The sequence below is a fragment of the Astatotilapia calliptera genome, chromosome 6, assembly GCF_964374335.1.
Source record: "Astatotilapia calliptera chromosome 6, fAstCal68.1, whole genome shotgun sequence".
In the NCBI taxonomy this organism is placed as follows: Eukaryota; Metazoa; Chordata; class Actinopteri; order Cichliformes; family Cichlidae; genus Astatotilapia; species Astatotilapia calliptera.
The window spans coordinates 33,001,720-33,021,235 of NC_137427.1; the positions used below are offsets into that span (position 1 = coordinate 33,001,720).

Genomic DNA, 19,516 nt, shown 5'->3' on the forward strand with positions numbered 1-19,516 from the left:
CGTTTCAGTGCAACTGTAACATTCCTGACTGCCCGACAGACGGTAGCCTTGGAAACGTGCTCAGCGTCACCAATATTATACAGAAAGCTCCCGTTTGCAAAAAACCGAAGTGCAATACAAATAATATGTACAGAACTGAGAGCATGTCCGCGATGTGTCACATGCGTAATATATGGCCTGAGGATGTTATCCAAATAAATTATAGATTGTGCTGAGAAACGGTAACGTTCGCACAGAAACTCATCAGGAAATGATAAAATGTCCAAACGCGCTCTGATCACTCTCTCCCGGCGGAGAGCTCTGCGGAGAATTTGGGCTTCAACATCTACTGGCTCTTCAAGGACGGGGCACGCCATGTCTGACACTTCCTACTGTCAGGTTTCCGACAAAGGGGCGGAGACAGTCAGGGTTAGTTGTAGTAAACCTGCTAGGGGGCAGGTTAGCTTCACGGCGTGTGTCGTCATAGTGACTCACTCAGGCTTCAGCTGAACTCGCTTTGTGAAACCGAAAAACCAGAGTTTTCGTTAACTCAGGGTATACTTACTCAGTTTTTCCACTAAACTGGCTTCCTGAAACAGGGCCCAGGTCATTGCTTTGCACAACATGGTAAAAAAAAGTATACTCACAAATCTCCAGTGCAATGGAGGCCTATGAGCATACTTTCTGTGTATGTATTATTGTAGGGTCTACCTTACAATACGAAGCACCTTGATGCGACTGTTGTTGTGATTTGGCGCTATATAAATACAATTTCATTGAATATAGAGCACCTGCCTCCTCATTGTGCTGCCTGTTGTTGTTGTTGTTGTTGTTGTTGTTGTTGTTGTTGTTGTTGTTGTTGTGGTTGTTATGACCATTGCTTAACCCCACACATCAGTGATCCAAGATCAAAGATGTTTGAAAGCAGTATGGTGTGAAAACATGGCCCTTTGCAACACTTTGGGGTCATTGTTGTCCACAAGGACCACAGGTATTATAAAATCCAATAAAAACCCCATTAATAAATCAAATTACTTAAAACTTATTCCAATCATGCATAGCATAGTAATGAATAACTTCTGTTATTTTCAGACCATTTGATGAATAAAAAACACATTTTTGATAGCAAAAGATTTCTTTAGAGGACAAAAATGACCCAAGGACAACACAAGGGCTAAAGATAAAGTTTATTATTCTACTTGTAATACAAAATGTTTGTTACATGTTCATAAATATGAAGTCTGTCCTATAAATCTCCAATGGATTTATGATGAAGACATTTTTGACTTTACAAGAAATTGAGTTCAACTGTTTGTTTGTTCTTTAATGCAATTTTTAGAACAATTTTGCTGGCATGTTGGGCAAAGCCTGAGATAATGATGACCTTTTAATGTGTCAAAGACACTTTAAGAAACACATTTTAATATATACATATATAGATAAAGAGCTGCTCTTGAGGGTTCCTCTTATCTAGTGTGAGACAGAGCCTGAGAACGATTGTCTCAACATAAAAAGCTGGTAACCATTACAAATGCTTTAGTTTCAGTTCCTATGAGGGTTTGAACGAAGCCTGTCAAGAGTGACCACAGTTTGTTCATACTCATCAGAAAAAGTAAATACAAGAAGTGAATGTAATACCAACATCATGAACAGAACAATTTAAGTCCAGATGTGTTTTTATATTTTATCTTCTTTAAGTTGATGTGTTGTACAGGCTCTAGGTGTCCACAGCCTGGTCATTGAGTTTTATTGATAATCATAAAACAAACTCACTCAGGTGTTGTGTTGTCTCTGAAGTTGACAACAGCGTAGGGGACATGCTCCTGCTCTTGAAATGACTGAACAGTGGAGTAGGGATGTTCTGTTTGGATCTTGGACAAGTTGATCTCGCTGTAGTCAAGTTCCTGCTCTGCTGGTTGAGCTGAGATGTCGTCATGCTGGGGTCCAAAATTTACCTGATAAAAAAGAGAAATAACATGTTAATAACGTGTTAAAAGGGGCTAACGATGGCTCCCGGGCCTGGCAGATCCCCATGTACTAAATAGAAGCGAAGAAGTTAAAGAATGGAGAACAAGGAGGGAGGGAGGGTGGAGCATGTAAACAAGAATGATCAGCTTGCAGAACTGGGGGAACCTATATAGATGACAGCTGGAACTACGGTGTTTGTAGGGGTAGTCCTGCTCCTGAAATTCCAATACATAATCTCCAATATCTGTTAAAATGAAGCTGCTCTGTCATGCATGAAGGAATAATCTAGATAGATCAAGGGGATGTTCCTCTGTTGTAGAAGAATTATTGCATTTATTTTGTTTACCTGCTCCAAGTTTTCCATTGTTTCACTTGTTGATGATTGGCTAGAAGTTCTCCTTTTTCTGGTTAATGAAATAAGGGAATATGAAAGTGAACAGATGGTGTCAGGTCAGTGTGTGAATGACAGTTTGAAAGAGAACACAGTGATGCTCACCTAACACACCAGCAGACAGTGAGAAGTATTAAAACCAGCAGAGCTGCAGAAACTCCTGCAGCTGCTGGTGTCCATGTTCCTGTGATACTTTGGACAGTGAGAGTCTTTGGAGCAGAGCTGATCTCTTTGTTGGTTTTCACAGCACAGGAGTAGCTTCCTGCATCCTCCCTGCTGACTGGGTCTAGGATCAGATGTTTGTTCTGGTTCTCTCTCGGGGTCAGAGGTCGACTGTTCAAGTACCAAATGTAGTTTGTGTTGTCAGTCAGAGGACAGCTGGTGCTGCAGGTCAGTGTGACTCTCTGACCCTCTGTCACCACTGCAGAAGGACTCATCTTCACTCTCAGCTCTGAAAAACACTTAAACTTGTCAGTAACTGTAAGAGATATTTTATGTTAAGTGTTTCTTATAAACAGCAGGTTGGTGTTTAGCGTCAATGTTACAAAGTGAGTGAGAGAATATTTTTCTTTTACAAATATGAGAACTGTATTAGGTTTAAGAAAAGAAAACTAAATAATTTAGTAAAGATTTTATTGTAAAGGATAACATGAAGAGCTTTAACTCTATGTAGGAGATGACAGATTTAATTGCTCACATAACTTAACATTTGTCTGTCTGTTCTTTCTCTGTTTGGGGACTGATAACCATGCATGGACTGAAACAGAAAAATTAGACTAAAAAAACCTTTCATCACTGACTGAATGAGGAAATAAAATTGCATCAGTTTGTATAAACATCTTGAAACGTCTGATGACTCCATCATGGATCAGGTTGTGTCTCCTTGACCAGTTTGCATAGATGAATGATGGTGCTTCATGCTGTTTGTAACCCAAAATGAGCCCACTGGCAGTAAATGGTCCAAGGGCCACAAATCTTAGTGTACGTGTGACAGCTGTGACATTACTGGAGGACATTTTTAGTTGTAAACCCGAGTGGATGAACCATAATCAATGGATTTATGAACTGGAATTCATGCTGTGTTGGACTGAAACCTGGAAGAGGTTTGGTGATTTTGTGCTGAGTCTCTGCTTCTCCTTGATGTTCTCTCTCCTTCAAAGCAACACAAGACTACATTTAAAGTCTAAAGTTGTGGACATTTTCAGTAACAATAAAGCTGAAAACGTGTGTATAAATATTACATCTCTAAAATCGTTCTCACAGATTGTTCTAGTCCTTATGCTAACACATACCTGGGAACTATTTTCACCACTAAAGTAACAAGTGCAAACATAGGTGAGCAGAGCTGCTGTTAATTGCCATTAATAGCTAATAATTGCAGCTAACTCTGGAGTTGCTCGTGGATTTCATCATCAAGCTGAAACGTTGTAGTCATGCAGCTGTAGGCTGTTAGAGCTGGGTGAGTCTCCCCACTACCAGCTTAGATTAGTTTCTGTTAGCTTATTTGAGTAACACACAGGACTAACTGGGATCTAAACAATGAACAGTGAGTCAAACAAGCTGTAATTACCTGTGACAATCAGAGTAACTCCAGGAAAATCAAACTGTTTCACTTCTTCATTTTCTGTTGTGATGGTGAACCTGTATTCTGCTGAGTCATCTCTCTTCAGCTTCTTTAATCTGAGGATGTGTTGGTTCTTCATGCTGTCATCATACTCCACATGATCTGCATCCTCAGTCAGCTGTTCAGCTTCTCTCTTGACTTTATACCAACATTTAGACTGTATCTGCTCGTAGTCAGGATGTGAGTATTTACTGGAGATGTTGACTGAAGATCCTTCCAGAGCACAGATTCTGCTGTGGACATAATTCAAACTCCAGCAGGAATCATTTACACCTGAAATATCAATGAAACAGAGAAGAGATATTTTAACTTAATTAGTCAAATCAGTTTATTTCTATCACACATTTAAACACAACAACAAGTAAAAAGCACTTTAAAGTATACTTAGAATAAAAACAACCAAATAATTAATAAAAGCAATAATGAAATAATAACATTAAATATATATAAAAGAAGAAAGAAATACACTGGGCAAAATGACAGACTGAGTTACTCTTGGGTGAGACTGAAAAAGCTGAGCAGAAGTCAGGAGATGAATACTGTTAGTATCATAGATGAGCAGATCTGAAGAGGGAGAGTTTTGGATCTGCAGCTGAGAATTGTGATGTGATCACCAACGTTTTAAAACTGATCCTGAACTTTACAGGAAACCAGTGTGATGATTAGTCATAATTGCAAGAAGTGGTGGTAATACTTTGTAAGTGGAGAGACAATAAGTTTACTCACAGACGTCAGCAGAGCGAACATCCTCAAGACCTTTTACAGCACAAGAGAAACTGTCTGGATGAGAGATGGAAAACTGTTTTCCCTCCTGCACTGTAGGCTTTCTGTTCTCATACCACACAAAGGAAATCAGAGGCTCAGTCAGAAAACAGCTGCTGTTACAGGTCAGTCTGATGTGATCTCTGTGTTCAGCAGGAGTCCTCTGGACATGAATTTCTGTTGGGAGATGATGAACACATTTTCCACCAGTTCATCTCTGTCATGTCAAATAAATTAAGAAATAAAAATGAAGTTTCAAAGTGCAGTTTGTCCAGAACTTCACCTCTGGGATATGTGATGGAGCAGGACTCGTCCACTGATGTCTGCTGAGAAGAACACATTCTCCCTTTAGCATAGGTCACACTGAAGCAGGTCTCTGTGATGGAACCTGAGAAAAACCAACAACTTTCAGTAAATTCATTAGAGTCTGAAGAGTAAAGTGTTTGTGTTTAACATCTCATAACATGATGAGGAGGTGTCCATCATGACTCACCCACAGAGACTTCAGGGGCTCTGAGATGCTCGTAGCCTTTGACAGCACAGGAGTATGTGACTGCTTCCTCACTGCTGAGCAGCTCTTGGTACCAGGGAGACCAGTCCTCATAGAGAAACTCTCTGTTCTTGTACCAGATGTAGGCTGCAGGCTTTTCAGTCAGAGGACAGCTGCTGCTGCACATCAGTGTTACTGTCTGTCCCTCTGTGGCAGGAATCACCTTTACCTGCAGCTCTGAGAGGTCACATGACCAACATGAATACACTGATCATTCATAAACTCATTCATTTGTGATGCATTTGTAAAAAGAACTGTACCTGTAACATGGAGATGAATTCCACTTTGTTGGCACTTTGATCTGTGAGCAGTTTTAATGCAGCAGTAAAAATTTGCATCTCTCTCTGTCAGATTATTGATTGTTAGAGTGAAATTACTCTCTGCTGACATGCTGTACTTTACATGTGTTTCCTCTACTGAGAACTTTATCTTGGAGACAGTATCGTGTCCAGTGTACCAGCTATTTCCTGCAGTGGGATGTTGATGTGAGCAGGGCAGATTCACTGATGAACCTTTCAAGGCACAGATGCTGTTTGCTTTTCCCTGAACACCTTTAACACAACATGTGATTAGAAAACATGGTGAACATTTATGCTAACTTTCTTTTCTGTGCTAATCTGTGATGACAGCATGTTACTGTGAAAGATCACAATCTGGTGCTTTGATACACTTGACAGTTCAGAACAGTAAAAGTACAAATCCTGTTAACTGTCAATCTTCTGTTCTCTAAAATCATTTTGTAACTTTCTGCAGGTTTGACACTAAAACTCCTGCCTTCCAGAAACAGCATCACAGTCATCATGAGGAGGAGAAACAAATTATTCCTACCTGAGAGACACAGAATGAAACCCATGAACAAACATCCAGCTTCGGCCAACAACATGGCTGCTGTAGATTTTCTCTTCTAATGAGAAAGTTGATGTATGATGATTGTAAAGAGCCGATCACTGCTGCTCTCAGAGTTTGGAAAATATCAGAAACATGAATGTTAAAAATCAACATCTGTCTACCAGGAATCACTGACTTGTGTGAGTGTGTCAGCAGACAAACTGCATTCAGCTTTAACACCATCACTTCCTCATTTACTTATTTCCCCCACAAAGAGCCCTCTAGTGAAGAATCCATGTATTGACCTCAAATAAATGTATTTTCTATTTCTTGTCATCATTATTAAAATTATAATATTGTTTTTTAGTTTACAAAATGTAAAAATTGCAATATCATTAAATTTCACATAAATATTTTGTGTTTATTTACAACAAAAAACCTTCAGTGATAACAATGAGAACGTGAAGATGTGAAGCTGTTTGTTGTTGTTAATTTAACAGATGTTAAACCTCCAAACATGATGTCTTTAATGTTTTAATTTTTGACACAAACAATGTGAAGGATTTTTATGTTTGAAGCTGCAAATCACCCAGAAAGTAACACAACGCACACAACTATTGATAATGGATTGCATATATATAGTGCTTTTCGAGACCCTCAAAGCGTTTTACGATTCCACTATTCATTCACACACTGGTGGAGGCAGCTACAGTTGTAGTCAGAACAGAAGCGAGGTTGCTGTATCACGCCCCTCTGGCCATCACCAGTAGGCGATAGGTGAAGTGTCTTGCCCAAGGGCACAACAACAGAGACTGTCCGAGCCAGGGCTCGAACCGGCAACCTTCCAATCACAAGACGAACTGCCAACTCTTGAGCCACGATCGCCCCATTCAACACAATCATGCCAGACATTGGCTGTATCCCAATTCAAGGTCTGCAGCCTTAAAGTACGCAGCCTCAACGGTCCTCAAGGGCCGCGTACTTAAAGACCGCTAAGGCTGGAAGTGCGAGGCTTGTGTAATGGGACGGTCTAGCCTCCGTTGCGCTGCCCAGGTTGTCTAGCAACCATGATACTAACAGCTGGAAACGTTTCATACAGCTTTGTTTGACCGAAATGAAGGAGAAAATCTTTTGTTCATTTGTTTGTTTCTTTCTACATGAGCTTTGATCATTCTCTGTAGGATTAAGCTCAGCTATTGAACGGAGTATATTTTAAAGTAAAGGCTTTAAAACCAAGTTAGTACAAACGTCACTAATGTCACATAACTTTGCCGACATGTGGCCAACAGTAATGTTTTAATGTTCTTCATTATTAAACATTTGCACATAAATACGTGACATAATATTCAGTACTTACTTAAAGTTTACTCTTCGGGCGCCCCTCATCCGCCGTTTTTTTCGGCAAAATTATCCACACCCACCGCCGCACTATGCATTCTGGGATCTGTTGGGCCACGAAGTCTACACTGCCACAGCCTTAAAACTCAGGGAAATGAAGGATGCATTTCAGGGCCGCATTTCGAGCAGCCTTTGAATTGGGACAGCCTTTGGCGCGCCGCTGTGACGTAATCGGCCTTGAAATGCGTACTTTAAGGCTGCAGACCCTGAATTGGGATACAGACATTGACACCACATAATATCATCAGACATCTTTAAATTGAAAATCAGGTATTTGTACAGCAGATGATGTTTTTTGTAGTGTTTGCTTTCATGTTGTTCTGTCTGTAAACACAATGAAATGCATGTGATGCAAAATACAAGACCTGCTAATCGTGTTACTTTAGGCGCTTTAGGTTTTCTTACTTTCTGGGTGATCATGTCTTCAGGTCGTTTTTTTAAGTTTGTTTTTTGAACCACAATATGACCTCAAACAATTTCATGTCTCTGCTTTCACCATCAACGCTGACAGATACATGCTCTTCCACTTATATGGTTAGAGTTCACAAGGAAGGTGGAGTTTATCACAGTTTCCACGGGGCAAGAGGTGAGGCGACCCTGGACAGCCCAACAGTCTCTCACAGGGCAAACACAGAGAGAAAGAAAACTAGATGTACTCACACCTGTGAACAAACACAGGAAGAACATGTGAAGGCAAAGTCCCAGACATGAAGCCACGAGCTTGTTAAAGCGAGACGACCACCATAACCACTGCACCACCACACAGACAGAGCTTTCATGAAAACACAATGAAATTGTGGCTCGTCACATGTTTAACTGAGATCATTTGTCACTGAAAAATTATAAAGCCAAAAATTCTGGAAGAAAAATAAACAAACAATTCATTCAAAGTAGATTCAGTATTTTGTCAAATATCTCATGTAATACATTCTTCACTAGAGGGCTCTTTGTGGGGCAAATAAGTAAATGAGGAAGTGATGGTGTTAAAGCTGAATGCAGTTTGTCTGCTGACACACTCACACAAGTCAGTCATTCCTGTTAGACAGAAGTTGATTTTTAACATTCATGTTTCTGATATTTCTGAAACTCTGAGAGCAGCAGTGATCGGCTCTTTATAATCATCATACATCAATCCTCCCGGTCCCGGGAGGATTACTATGAGACCGCGAGCAACCAGCTTACACCAGCTCAAGCTTTCTACAAGATGTTAGGGATCATTATAGTGCCACCCGACTCACCCAGCGTTTCCACTTCACAGCAGGAGCAGCCACAGCCGAGTCATTCCTTGTCACATTCTGCCAGTGCTGCTTCCTCTTCTACTTGGAAGCGGCGAACGTGCCGCCAGCACTCACGGCTCCGGCAGGAGCCTGGGACTCTTCTCGACCAACCGCCTAGGGTGAGTGACAAAGTCCCCCTACATTCGCCTTCTGTGTCGAGGGATAAACGTACCGTTTCCCCCAAGGCCGCTAACGTCAGCTTCATGAACTCTAGATCTTCTGTTCCTCCTGTTCCTGAAAATGACAGTATTCATTTTGAGAGCGATCGTTTCCACTTTGGTTCAAAAGACTGTGCTTCTGATGCTCCTTCGGACCCAGGAGTTAGGACTGTTTCATCTGGAACTGTTTATTCTGGGGCTATGTCAGCTCAGTTAGCCGCCCGGCCCGAAGCTCAGTTAGCCGCCCGGCCCGAAGCTCAGTTAGCCGCCTGGCCCGAAGCTCAGTTAGCCGCCCGGCCCGAAGCTCAGTCGCCACCTCCACCACATTCAACCTCGCCTCCCATAGCACAGTCACATCCACAGCCTGACTTACTACAAACCTTATTTCAATCCTTAGCCCAGTCAATAGCTCAGTTGGTAGAGGAATCATCAGCCTTATCGTCAGCTCGGTTTCCAACTTCACAACCATCATTTTCCCCTACACCTCCGGTACAGCAAGCTATGTCTATCCAACCCTTACAGAACTGTTCCACAACCTTGAATCCTAATCAGAGAGACAAACCAAACAATATTGCTATCAGTCCTCAAAAGCTGGCCAGTTCTGAGACTGAGATTCACTCCAGGGCCTCCCCAGAGGCTGGGTTTCAGCCCCCAGCAGACTCTGGACCCCTGGCGGTTAAGAAGCCAGCTGAGGACCGCACCCGGCCGTTGCTGCCTGAGCAGACTCAATGCTCTGTGCAGCTGCAGTCTGCCATGTGTTTGCCAGAGGCCCGTGTGCCTGGTTCTGTTCTGTCCCTGCCAGAAGCCCGTGTGCCTGGTTCCGATCTGTCCCTGCCAGAGGCCCGTGTGCCTTCTGGTTCCGATCTGTCCCTGCCAGAGGTCCCCGCGCCTGCTGGTTCTGTTGCATTCCTGCCAGAAGCCCGTGTGCCTGCTGGTTCTGTTGCGTTCCTGCCAGAGGCCCGTGTGCCTGCTGGTTCTGTTGTGTTCCTGCCAGAGGTCTCCGCACCTGCTGGTTCAGTTCTGTGTGTGCCAGGGGCTCCAGTGCCCACTGGTTCTGAGACTGTTTTTGCTGGGGGGCCCGAGGAGCCCGTCCAGCCTCCTTCCTCGTCAGCTGGGGGGCCCGAGGAGCCCATCCAGCCTCCTTCCTCGTCAGCTGGGGGGCCCGAGGAGCCCGTCCAGCCACCAGCTGCTCCACCAGCAGCCTCATCCACGCTTGCAGCAGCAGTTTCATCCATGCCGCCACCTGCTGCAGCGCCTCCGTCTGCATCCTCCACGCCGTTGCCTGGCCCGGCCTCTGCTGCATCCTCCACGCCGTCGCCTGGTCCGGATTCAGCATCCTCAGCGTCGCCTGGTCCAGCGCATGCTTCGGCTTCATCCGCTTCACCTGGTCCAGCCACTGCTTCATCCTCGTCTGGTCCAGCCTCTGTGTCTTCATCCTCGTCTGGTCCAGCCTCTGTGTCTTCATCCTCGTCTGGTCCAGCTGCAGCGTCTTCATCCTCGTCTGGTCCAGCTGCAGCGTCGCCTGGCCCGGCTTCAGCCTCGTCTGGTCCAGCCTCCGCTTCACCTGGGGCTGCAGGGGCCACGCAGCCTTCAGGTCCCCTACTACCACCTCCACATCGTCGGTCATCTGCCTGGCCGCCTGTTGGGCATCTCCGCCACCGTGGACGCCCTCCTGAACGCCGCCACTGCCTTCCACGTGGCCGGCCTCCGGACTTGTTTCCACGCCGCTGTTGCCGTCCGCACGGTCGGCCCCCAGAACTGTTTCTGCGCCGCTGTTGCCGTCCGCACGGTCGGCCCCCAGAACTGTTTCCACGCCACTGCCTACTGCGTGGCCGGCATCGGGACCGGCCCCGCTGCCATTCGCATGGTCGGCCTCCTGAACTTGACCATCTGGGCCTTTTTGGACTCTGTCCCTCCGTCCTGGGCCCCCTCCGCCCGCCCTGGTCGGGTGTTTTTCTTTTTTGGTTTTGGTCCGTTTTTGTGTTTCTGCTGGGCTGTCTGGAGCCAGCCCTTGAGGGGGGGGTACTGTCATGGTCCTGGGTCGGTGACCCAGCGCTTTTAGTTATCATTTTCTAGTTGATGATGATGATGATTATTATTGTTTGAGTTCTGTGTGTTATATTTGGTCTGCCTTTGAGTCTGTCTCTGTCTATGGTGTCACCCCATCTGTTTGTGAATCTGTCTGGTTAGTTCAATGTCTTGTCTGGTTCCATGTGTCTGAGTTTCCTGTTTTATTGTGAAGGTTTGTGTCATATGTGAGTGTGCTCAGTTTACGTTTCCCCTGTCTCGTCAGCTGTGATTTCTCCCAGGTGTGTTCCCCTCCTGTCTCTCATCCCTTGATTTCTGCCGTCTGTGTATTTAAGCCCTGTGTTTCTCTGTGTCAGTGTCGCGTCGTACCCTCAACTAGCTGTGTGTTCTGCTTCTATGTTTCCTAGTGTTTGGTCTCCTGCTCCAGTTTAGTGTTTCTTTCCAGTGTTTCAGTCCTTGGTTCCTCTGTTCTGACTTTTGGTTTTCTTTTGGTGAGTTTAGTTTGTACGAGGTTTTTCCCAGCAATAAAGCTGCGCCTTAAGTTTCACTTCCGTGTCTGAGTTCTGCATTTTGGGTCCACCACTCCTGCTTGCCTGCCACACAGCGATTCATGACAGTTCTTTTAAGTTTGTTTTTTGAACCACAATATGACCTCAAACAATTTCATGTCTCTGCTTTCACCATCAACGCTGACAGATACATGCTCTTCCACTTATATGGTTAGAGTTCACAAGGAAGGTGGAGTTTATCACAGTTTCCACAGGGCAAGAGGTGAGGCGACCCTGGACAGCCCAACAGTCTCTCACAGGGCAAACACAGAGAGAAAGAAAACTAGATGTACTCACACCTGTGAACAAACACAGGAAGAACATGTGAAGGCAAAGTCCCAGACATGAAGCCACGAGCTTGTTAAAGCGAGACGACCACCATAACCACTGCACCACCACACAGACAGAGCTTTCATGAAAACACAATGAAATTGTGGCTCGTCACATGTTTAACTGAGATCATTTGTCACTGAAAAATTATAAAGCCAAAAATTCTGGAAGAAAAATAAACAAACAATTCATTCAAAGTAGATTCAGTATTTTGTCAAATATCTCATGTAATACATTCTTCACTAGAGGGCTCTTTGTGGGGCAAATAAGTAAATGAGGAAGTGATGGTGTTAAAGCTGAATGCAGTTTGTCTGCTGACACACTCACACAAGTCAGTCATTCCTGTTAGACAGAAGTTGATTTTTAACATTCATGTTTCTGATATTTCTGAAACTCTGAGAGCAGCAGTGATCGGCTCTTTATAATCATCATACATCAACTTTCTCATTAGAAGAGAAAATCTACAGCAGCCATGTTGTTGGCCGAAGCTGGATGTTTGTTCATGGGTTTCATTCTGTGTCTCTCAGGTAGGAATAATTTGTTTCTCCTCCTCATGATGACTGTGATGATGTTTGTGGAAGGCAGGAGTTTTAGTGTCAAACCTGCAGAAAGTTACAAAATGATTTTAGAGAACAGAAGATTGACAGTTAACAGGATTTGTACTTTTACTGTTCTGAACTCTCAAGTGTATCAAAGCACCAGATTGTGATCCTTCACAGTAACATGCTGTCATCACAGATTAGCACAGAAAAGAAAGTTAGCATAAATGTTCACCATGTTTTCTAATCACATGTTGTGTTAAAGGTGTTCAGGGAAAAGCAAACAGCATCTGTGCCTTGAAAGGTTCATCAGTGAATCTGCCCTGCTCACATCAACATCCCACTGCAAGAAATGGCTGGTACACTGGACACGATACTGTCTCCAAGATAAAGTTCTCAGTAGAGGAAACACATGTAAAGTACAGCATGTCAGCAGAGAGTAATTTCACTCTAACAATCAATAATCTGACAGAGAGAGATGCAAATTTTTACTGCATTAAAACTGCTGACAGATCAAAGTGCCAACAATGTGGAATTCATCTCCATGTTACAGGTACAGTTCTTTTTACAAATGCATCATAAATGAATGAGTTTATGAATGATCAGTGTATTCATGTTGGTCATGTGACCTCTCAGAGCTGCAGGTAAAGGTGATTCCTGCCACAGAGGGACAGACAGTAACACTGATGTGCAGCAGCAGCTGTCCTCTGACTGAAAAGCCTGCAGCCTACATCTGGTACAAGAACAGAGAGTTTCTCTATGAGGACTGGTCTCCCTGGTACCAAGAGCTGCTCAGCAGTGAGGAAGCAGTCACATACTCCTGTGCTGCCAAAGGCTACGAGCATCTCAGAGCCCCTGAAGTCTCTGTGGGTGAGTCATGATGGACGCCTCCTCATCATGTTATGAGATGTTAAACACAAACACTTTACTCTTCAGACTCTAATGAATTTACTGAAAGTTGTTGGTTTTTCTCAGGTTCCATCACAGAGACCTGCTTCAGTGTGACCTATGCTAAAGGGAGAATGTGTTCTTCTCAGCAGACATCAGTGGACGAGTCCTGCTCCATCACATATCCCAGAGGTGAAGTTCTGGACAAACTGCACTTTGAAACTTCATTTTTATTTCTTAATTTATTTGACATGACAGAGATGAACTGGTGGAAAATGTGTTCATCATCTCCCAACAGAAATTCATGTCCAGAGGACTCCTGCTGAACACAGAGGTCACATCAGACTGACCTGTAACAGCAGCTGTTTTCTGACTGAGCCTCTGATTTCCTTTGTGTGGTATGAGACCAGAAAGCCTACAGTGCAGGAGGGAAAACAAATTCAGTTTTCCATCTCTCATCCAGAAAGTTTGTCTTGTGCTGTAAAAGGTCTTGAGGATGTGCGCTCTGCTGACGTCTGTGAGTAAACTTATTGTCTCTCCACTTACAAAGTATTACCACCACTTCTTGCAATTATGACTAATCATCACACTGGTTTCCTGTAAAGTTCAGGATCAGTTTTAAAACGTTGGTGATCACATCACAATTCTCAGCTGCAGATCCAAAACTCTCCCTCTTCAGATCTGCTCATCTATGATACTAACAGTATTCATCTCCTGACTTCTGCTCAGCTTTTTCAGTCTCACCCAAGAGTAACTCAGTCTGTCATTTTGCCCAGTGTATTTCTTTCTTCTTTTATATATATTTAATGTTATTCTTTCATTATTGCTTTTATTAATTATTTGGTTGTTTTTATTCTAAGTATACTTTAAAGTGCTTTTTACTTGTTGTTGTGTTTAAATGTGTGATAGAAATAAACTGATTTGACTAATTAAGTTAAAATATCTCTTCTCTGTTTCATTGATATTTCAGGTTTCAGTGATTCCTGCTGCGCGTTGAATTATGTCCACAGCAGAATCTGTGCTCTGGAAGGATCTTCAGTCAACATCTCCAGTAAATACTCACATCCTGACTACGAGCAGATACAGTCTAAATGTTGGTATAAAGTCAAGAGAAATGCTGAGGAGGACGTCAATAGGAACCTGACTGAGGATGCAGATCATGTGGAGTATGATGACAGCATGAAGAACCAACACATCCTCAGATTAAAGAAGCTGAAGAGAGATGACTCAGCAGAATACAGGTTCACCATCACAACAGAAAATGAAGAAGTGAAACAGTTTGATTTTCCTGGAGTTACTCTGATTGTCACAGGTAATTACAGCTTGTTTGACTCACTGTTCATTGTTTAGATCCCAGTTAGTCCTGTGTGTTACTCAAATAAGCTAACAGAAACTAATCTAAGCTGGTAGTGGGGAGACTCACCCAGCTCTAACAGCCTACAGCTGCATGACTACAACGTTTCAGCTTGATGATGAAATCCACGAGCAACTCCAGAGTTAGCTGCAATTATTAGCTATTAATGGCAATTAACAGCAGCTCTGCTCACCTATGTTTGCACTTGTTACTTTAGTGGTGAAAATAGATCCCAGGTATGTGTTAGCATAAGGACTAGAACAATCTGTGAGAATGATTTTAGAGATGTAATATTTATACACAAGTTTTCACCTTTACTGTTACTGAAAGAGTTAAAAAGAAAATGTCCACAACTTTAGACTTTAAATGTAGTCTTGTGTTGCTTTGAAGGACAGAGAGCATCAATGAGGAGAAGCAGAGACTCAGCACAAAATCACCAAACCTCTTCCAGGTTTCAGTCCAACACAGCCAGAATTCCAGTTCATAAATCTATTGATTATGGTTCAATTCTCTCGGGTTTCCTACTAAAGATGTTCTCCAGTAATGTAAAAGCTGTCACACGTACAGTACAGTAATATTTTTACATTTCTGGCCGTTTGAACATTTACTGTCAGTAGGTTCATTTTGGGTTAAAATCTTTACTAAATTGTATATTTTTTTCCTTAAATTTAATACAGTTCTAATATTTGTAAAAAGAAAAAAAATGTTCTCAGTCACTTTGTAACATTGATGCCTAAAAACCAACCTGCTGTTTATAAGAAATAACTCTTACATTTACTGACCAGTCTGAGTGTCTTCCAGAGCTGAGAGTGAAGATGAGTCCTTCTGCAGTGGTGACAGAGGGTCAGAGAGTCACACTGACCTGCAGCACCAGCTGTCCTCTGACTGACAACACAAACTACATTTGGTACTTGAACAGTCGACCTCTGACCCCGAGAGAGAACCAGAACAAACATCTGATCCTAGACCCAGTCAGCAGGGAGGATGCAGGAAGCTACTCCTGTGCTGTGAAAACCAACAAAGAGATCAGCTCTGCTCCAAAGACTCTCACTGTCCAAAGTATCACAGGAACATGGACACCAGCAGCTGCAGGAGTTTCTGCAGCTCTGCTGGTTTTAATACTTCTCACTGTCTGCTGGTGGATCAGGTGAGGATAAAGACTGTTTCCTCTGTCAAATCTCTTAGGTTTCATCTAGAATTTACACACTAACCAGACACCACCTGTTCATGTTTGTATTCACTATTTTTCATAAACCAGAAGAAAGAGGAACTCTCACCAACCTTCAAGAAATGAAGATTTGGATGATTTGGAGGTGATAAAAATAAAGTACAGTTTTAGTACAACACAAAACATCAGTGTCATTCTATACTTTTTCATACAAGTCATTTTTTAAGAGATGATACGTTTCTTATTCATTATTTAATCACATCATTGTTCTTTCTTAGTGTTTTGTCTTCTTTTAGTTTTTCTTCTGCTGACACAGAAATGTTATGTACCACATGTTTTAAGGTCCTGTACTCTACAGCAACAAATAATAGACCAGTCAGTTTTTTAAAAGCTTCATGATAGTTTTTTAAAATGTCAGAGCAAATTATTTAAACAGACTCACTCACATAGTTTAACTCATATAGAAGATCTATGAATATAAGTTTGAATCTACTATTTTGGGCTAATTCTACCATCCAGCTGAGCTCTTAGTTGAAGGACCTGCAATAATGTATTCATTATTGTAAAAATAACAACAATCATCATCATCACTGAAAATGTAACTTCTCTGTTTCTTTGTTATCATTTAAACTTTGGTCCCCAGTATGACGACATCGCAGCCCATCGAGGAGAGCAGGACCTGAACTACCAAAGACTCCACGTCTACAAGAATGAAACAGATTCTCTCTACTCCACGATTCCTCCATCTCAGCCCCGAGAACAACATCATATCCACTACAAACCTGAGTATGTCTGAAATATTAATTACACTGTAAATGAGGGCTATATTGTTACAAAACTGTAGATTATTACAGACTGGGCTTTATAATAACCTGAATAAGATCCAAGTGGATTATAGAGTTCATTACTTTGTGTTTTGAATATAGAGGGCTGTGAGCTCCTTTCCAGATTCAGTGGATCAAATAAGGAAATTGTTTTTGTTTTTGTCTTATATTTCACATAGTCAGTCATCTTTTTTTAACTAGATCAAAGAGGACTTCCAGACAGTCTCCAAGAAGAACATCAGACAACAAAGAGCAGGTACAGAACTGGATTCAAACAAAAACATCTCCTCATCTGTCGTGTTTGTCTTCACCTGAAATAATCCAAAAAGTCTTCAGCTTTTTCAGTTTTCTCACAAACTCTACCTGAAGATTTTCTTTTATAGAGTTTTTATTAGATTATATACAGTTACACCATGAACATCATGTGACAGGGACACACTACTATTATATTTTGAGATACTACAAATGCCATACATCGACAATCATTAGGCTGATATCAGGCTTACATATTATTTTTGGACATTGAACAGACGTGAAGTTTAGCCCTGACTGTACACAGATTTCACTCTGATTTGAACTACATCAAAAAGCCATGTAGTATAATTTATGTTAATAAACTAGGAAATAATTCCCTGAAACGACCACTAAAAGGCTTGTTTACCACATGTTTAACACAGACATTTATCAGTTGAGCTCTACAAAGTGATGTTTATAATGCTCTGAAAGGAGAGTGAGCTAAAGATTTAGTTTAATATAAATGTATAATTACTGTCTCGTCTCCTCAGATGAACCCTGAAAGTATCTCAGCTCAGTCAGCAGAGCAGGATGATCATCACTACAGGAGACTGCACTTCAGTCAGAACCACACAGCTGATCTCTACTCCACCATGGAGCCACTGCCTGCTCACTAAAGAAGAGTTTGTTACCATGGTGATTTAAAGGAACATTTTGTGGAGAGTTTGTGTCTGAAATAACTTCAGTGTCACAGCAGAGACACCACAGCTGGTGTGTCTGTCAGTGGGTTTCACACATTGTACTAAAACAGACAACACAGGAAAGTAATTAACAGAAATATAGAAATACTTCAGCTTCACTTTAAAGAGGTCCAATGAAAATAGGAGACATGCTAATGATATTACTCTGTGAGCTTTGGTTTGTTTTACTTTCTGGGTGCTCTGCAGCTTTGACTGTAAAATTATTAACTCTGTTTCTGACGCAACATAAAACATCAAAGTCATCACGTCTGCAGGTTTAACTTCTGTCAAGTGTTGGGGGGTTTTTTCTAAACCACAAAATAACAACTAAACCACATGTCTCTGTTCCCACTGTTACACTGACAGGTATTGATGAAAATATAATTACGTTTAATTACATTACATTTAATAATTTCCTATGTGTACTTTGTAAAAACTAAACAATAAAAAGAAAAAATGCAGCAAAGAAGAAAACAAATTCTAAGGAACATTCAATATGATGTCAGTGCATCGATTCTCCACTAGAGGGCTCTGCTTTGTGGGAAAGACATATGAGGAAGTGTTGCTTTTAATGCTGAATGCAGTCTGTCTGCAGACACACTCACACGAGTCACATCTTTTTAACCAACAACACAAAGCATCCCTCTGAAAATGACATAAGGGCTGAACTAACAACACGTAATAGAAGCATAACAGAATTTTCATGCTGGTGAGTATTGTTTTTAGGTAGGGGAGACCGGGGATAGTTGTAACATGGGTCAGTTGTAACTCTTCCAATTTCTCCAATCAGGGCTAAGTTTCAAATGATGTGACTCATCCTGTGCATGCCCAATTCAGTTCTGCTATCACATGTGAAAAATCAGCACATTTTGTCAAACACAGACAATTTCAAGGTTCAAGGTTCTTTATTTGTCACATGCATAGTTATACAAGTATAACACACAGTGAAATGTAGCCTGACACGCTCCTCGACATGTGCAAAAATTGGGGGGGGTGTAGAGGAAGAACATTATATATATATATACATACATATAGTATATACACTGGGTGAATGTGCAGTAGTAGCAGCAAGCAGGTGAATTCTGTACATTAATATGAATAGACATCTGACTATTTTACGGGATAGACAATATAAACATATTTAAAATTAAAGGAATTGAAATGTACATTGTGCCTTGGTTTAGAGTGTCTGGAAGAGTCCTGACTCAGTCAATTATAGATGATGTGAGAGGGCGGGTGTGTGTGTTTAGGGCACGGATGGCTTGGGGATAGAAGCTCCTCTTGAGTCTCTCTGTCCTTGCCCGGAAGATGCGGAACCTTCTACCAGATTGCAGAAGTTGGAACAGTTTGTTGCCAGGATGGGACGGGTCCTTCAGTATCTGCGCTGCTCTAGTCCGGCATCTCCTGGTGTAGGTGTCCTGAAGCGGGGGGAGAGCAATCCTGCAGCAGCGTTCTGCTGTACGGATCACTCTCTGGAGAGCTTTTTGGTCCTTCACACAGCTGTTCCCAAACCACAATGTCATGTTCTGTGTGAGGATGCTCTCCACAGCGCCTGTATAGAAAATCCTGAGGATCTTTGGAGAGACCCTGAACTTCCTCAGTTGTCGTAGGTGATACAGGCGCTGCCTAGCCTTTTTGGTCTGGACCTGAATGTGGGCAGCCCATGTCAGGTCTGAGGAGATGTGGACACCAAGATACTTGAAGGACTGCACCCTCTCCACTGGAGCTCCATTGATAATAATGGGCTTGTAGTCTCTGTGCTGACCCCTTTTGAAGTCCACCACCAGCTCCTTGGTCTTGCTGACGTTCAGCTGGAGGTGGTTGTCCTGGCACCACGATGCCAGATTCTTCACTTCATCCATGTAGGCCGCCTCATCGTTGTTGGAGATGGCACCCAACACCACTGTGTCGTCAGCAAACTTCACAAT

The 19,516-nt window shown here is 42.4% G+C and overlaps 2 protein-coding genes across 2 annotated transcripts; one reads left to right on the forward strand and one right to left on the reverse strand.

The window, feature by feature from the left end:
• Positions 1 to 1,147: 1,147 nt before the first annotated feature.
• On the reverse strand, positions 1,148 to 5,898 carry LOC113007570 (uncharacterized). Its single transcript, XM_080302599.1, has 8 exons — positions 5,535 to 5,898; positions 5,218 to 5,451; positions 5,008 to 5,112; positions 4,689 to 4,901; positions 3,909 to 4,235; positions 2,444 to 2,789; positions 2,294 to 2,351; positions 1,148 to 1,934 (listed from the first exon to the last, which is right to left on the reverse strand). The coding sequence occupies exons 1-8, from the start codon at positions 5,662 to 5,664 to the stop codon at positions 1,749 to 1,751; spliced, it is 1,599 nt and encodes a 532-aa protein (XP_080158725.1). The 5' UTR covers positions 5,665 to 5,898; the 3' UTR covers positions 1,148 to 1,748.
• Positions 5,899 to 12,732: 6,834 nt separating this feature from the next.
• LOC145429335 (uncharacterized) lies at positions 12,733 to 18,090 on the forward strand. Its single transcript, XM_080302600.1, has 10 exons — positions 12,733 to 12,739; positions 13,017 to 13,250; positions 13,356 to 13,460; positions 13,567 to 13,785; positions 14,239 to 14,580; positions 15,424 to 15,769; positions 15,881 to 15,935; positions 16,434 to 16,576; positions 16,816 to 16,870; positions 17,400 to 18,090. The coding sequence occupies exons 1-10, from the start codon at positions 12,733 to 12,735 to the stop codon at positions 17,523 to 17,525; spliced, it is 1,632 nt and encodes a 543-aa protein (XP_080158726.1). The 3' UTR covers positions 17,526 to 18,090.
• Positions 18,091 to 19,516: the final 1,426 nt, after the last annotated feature.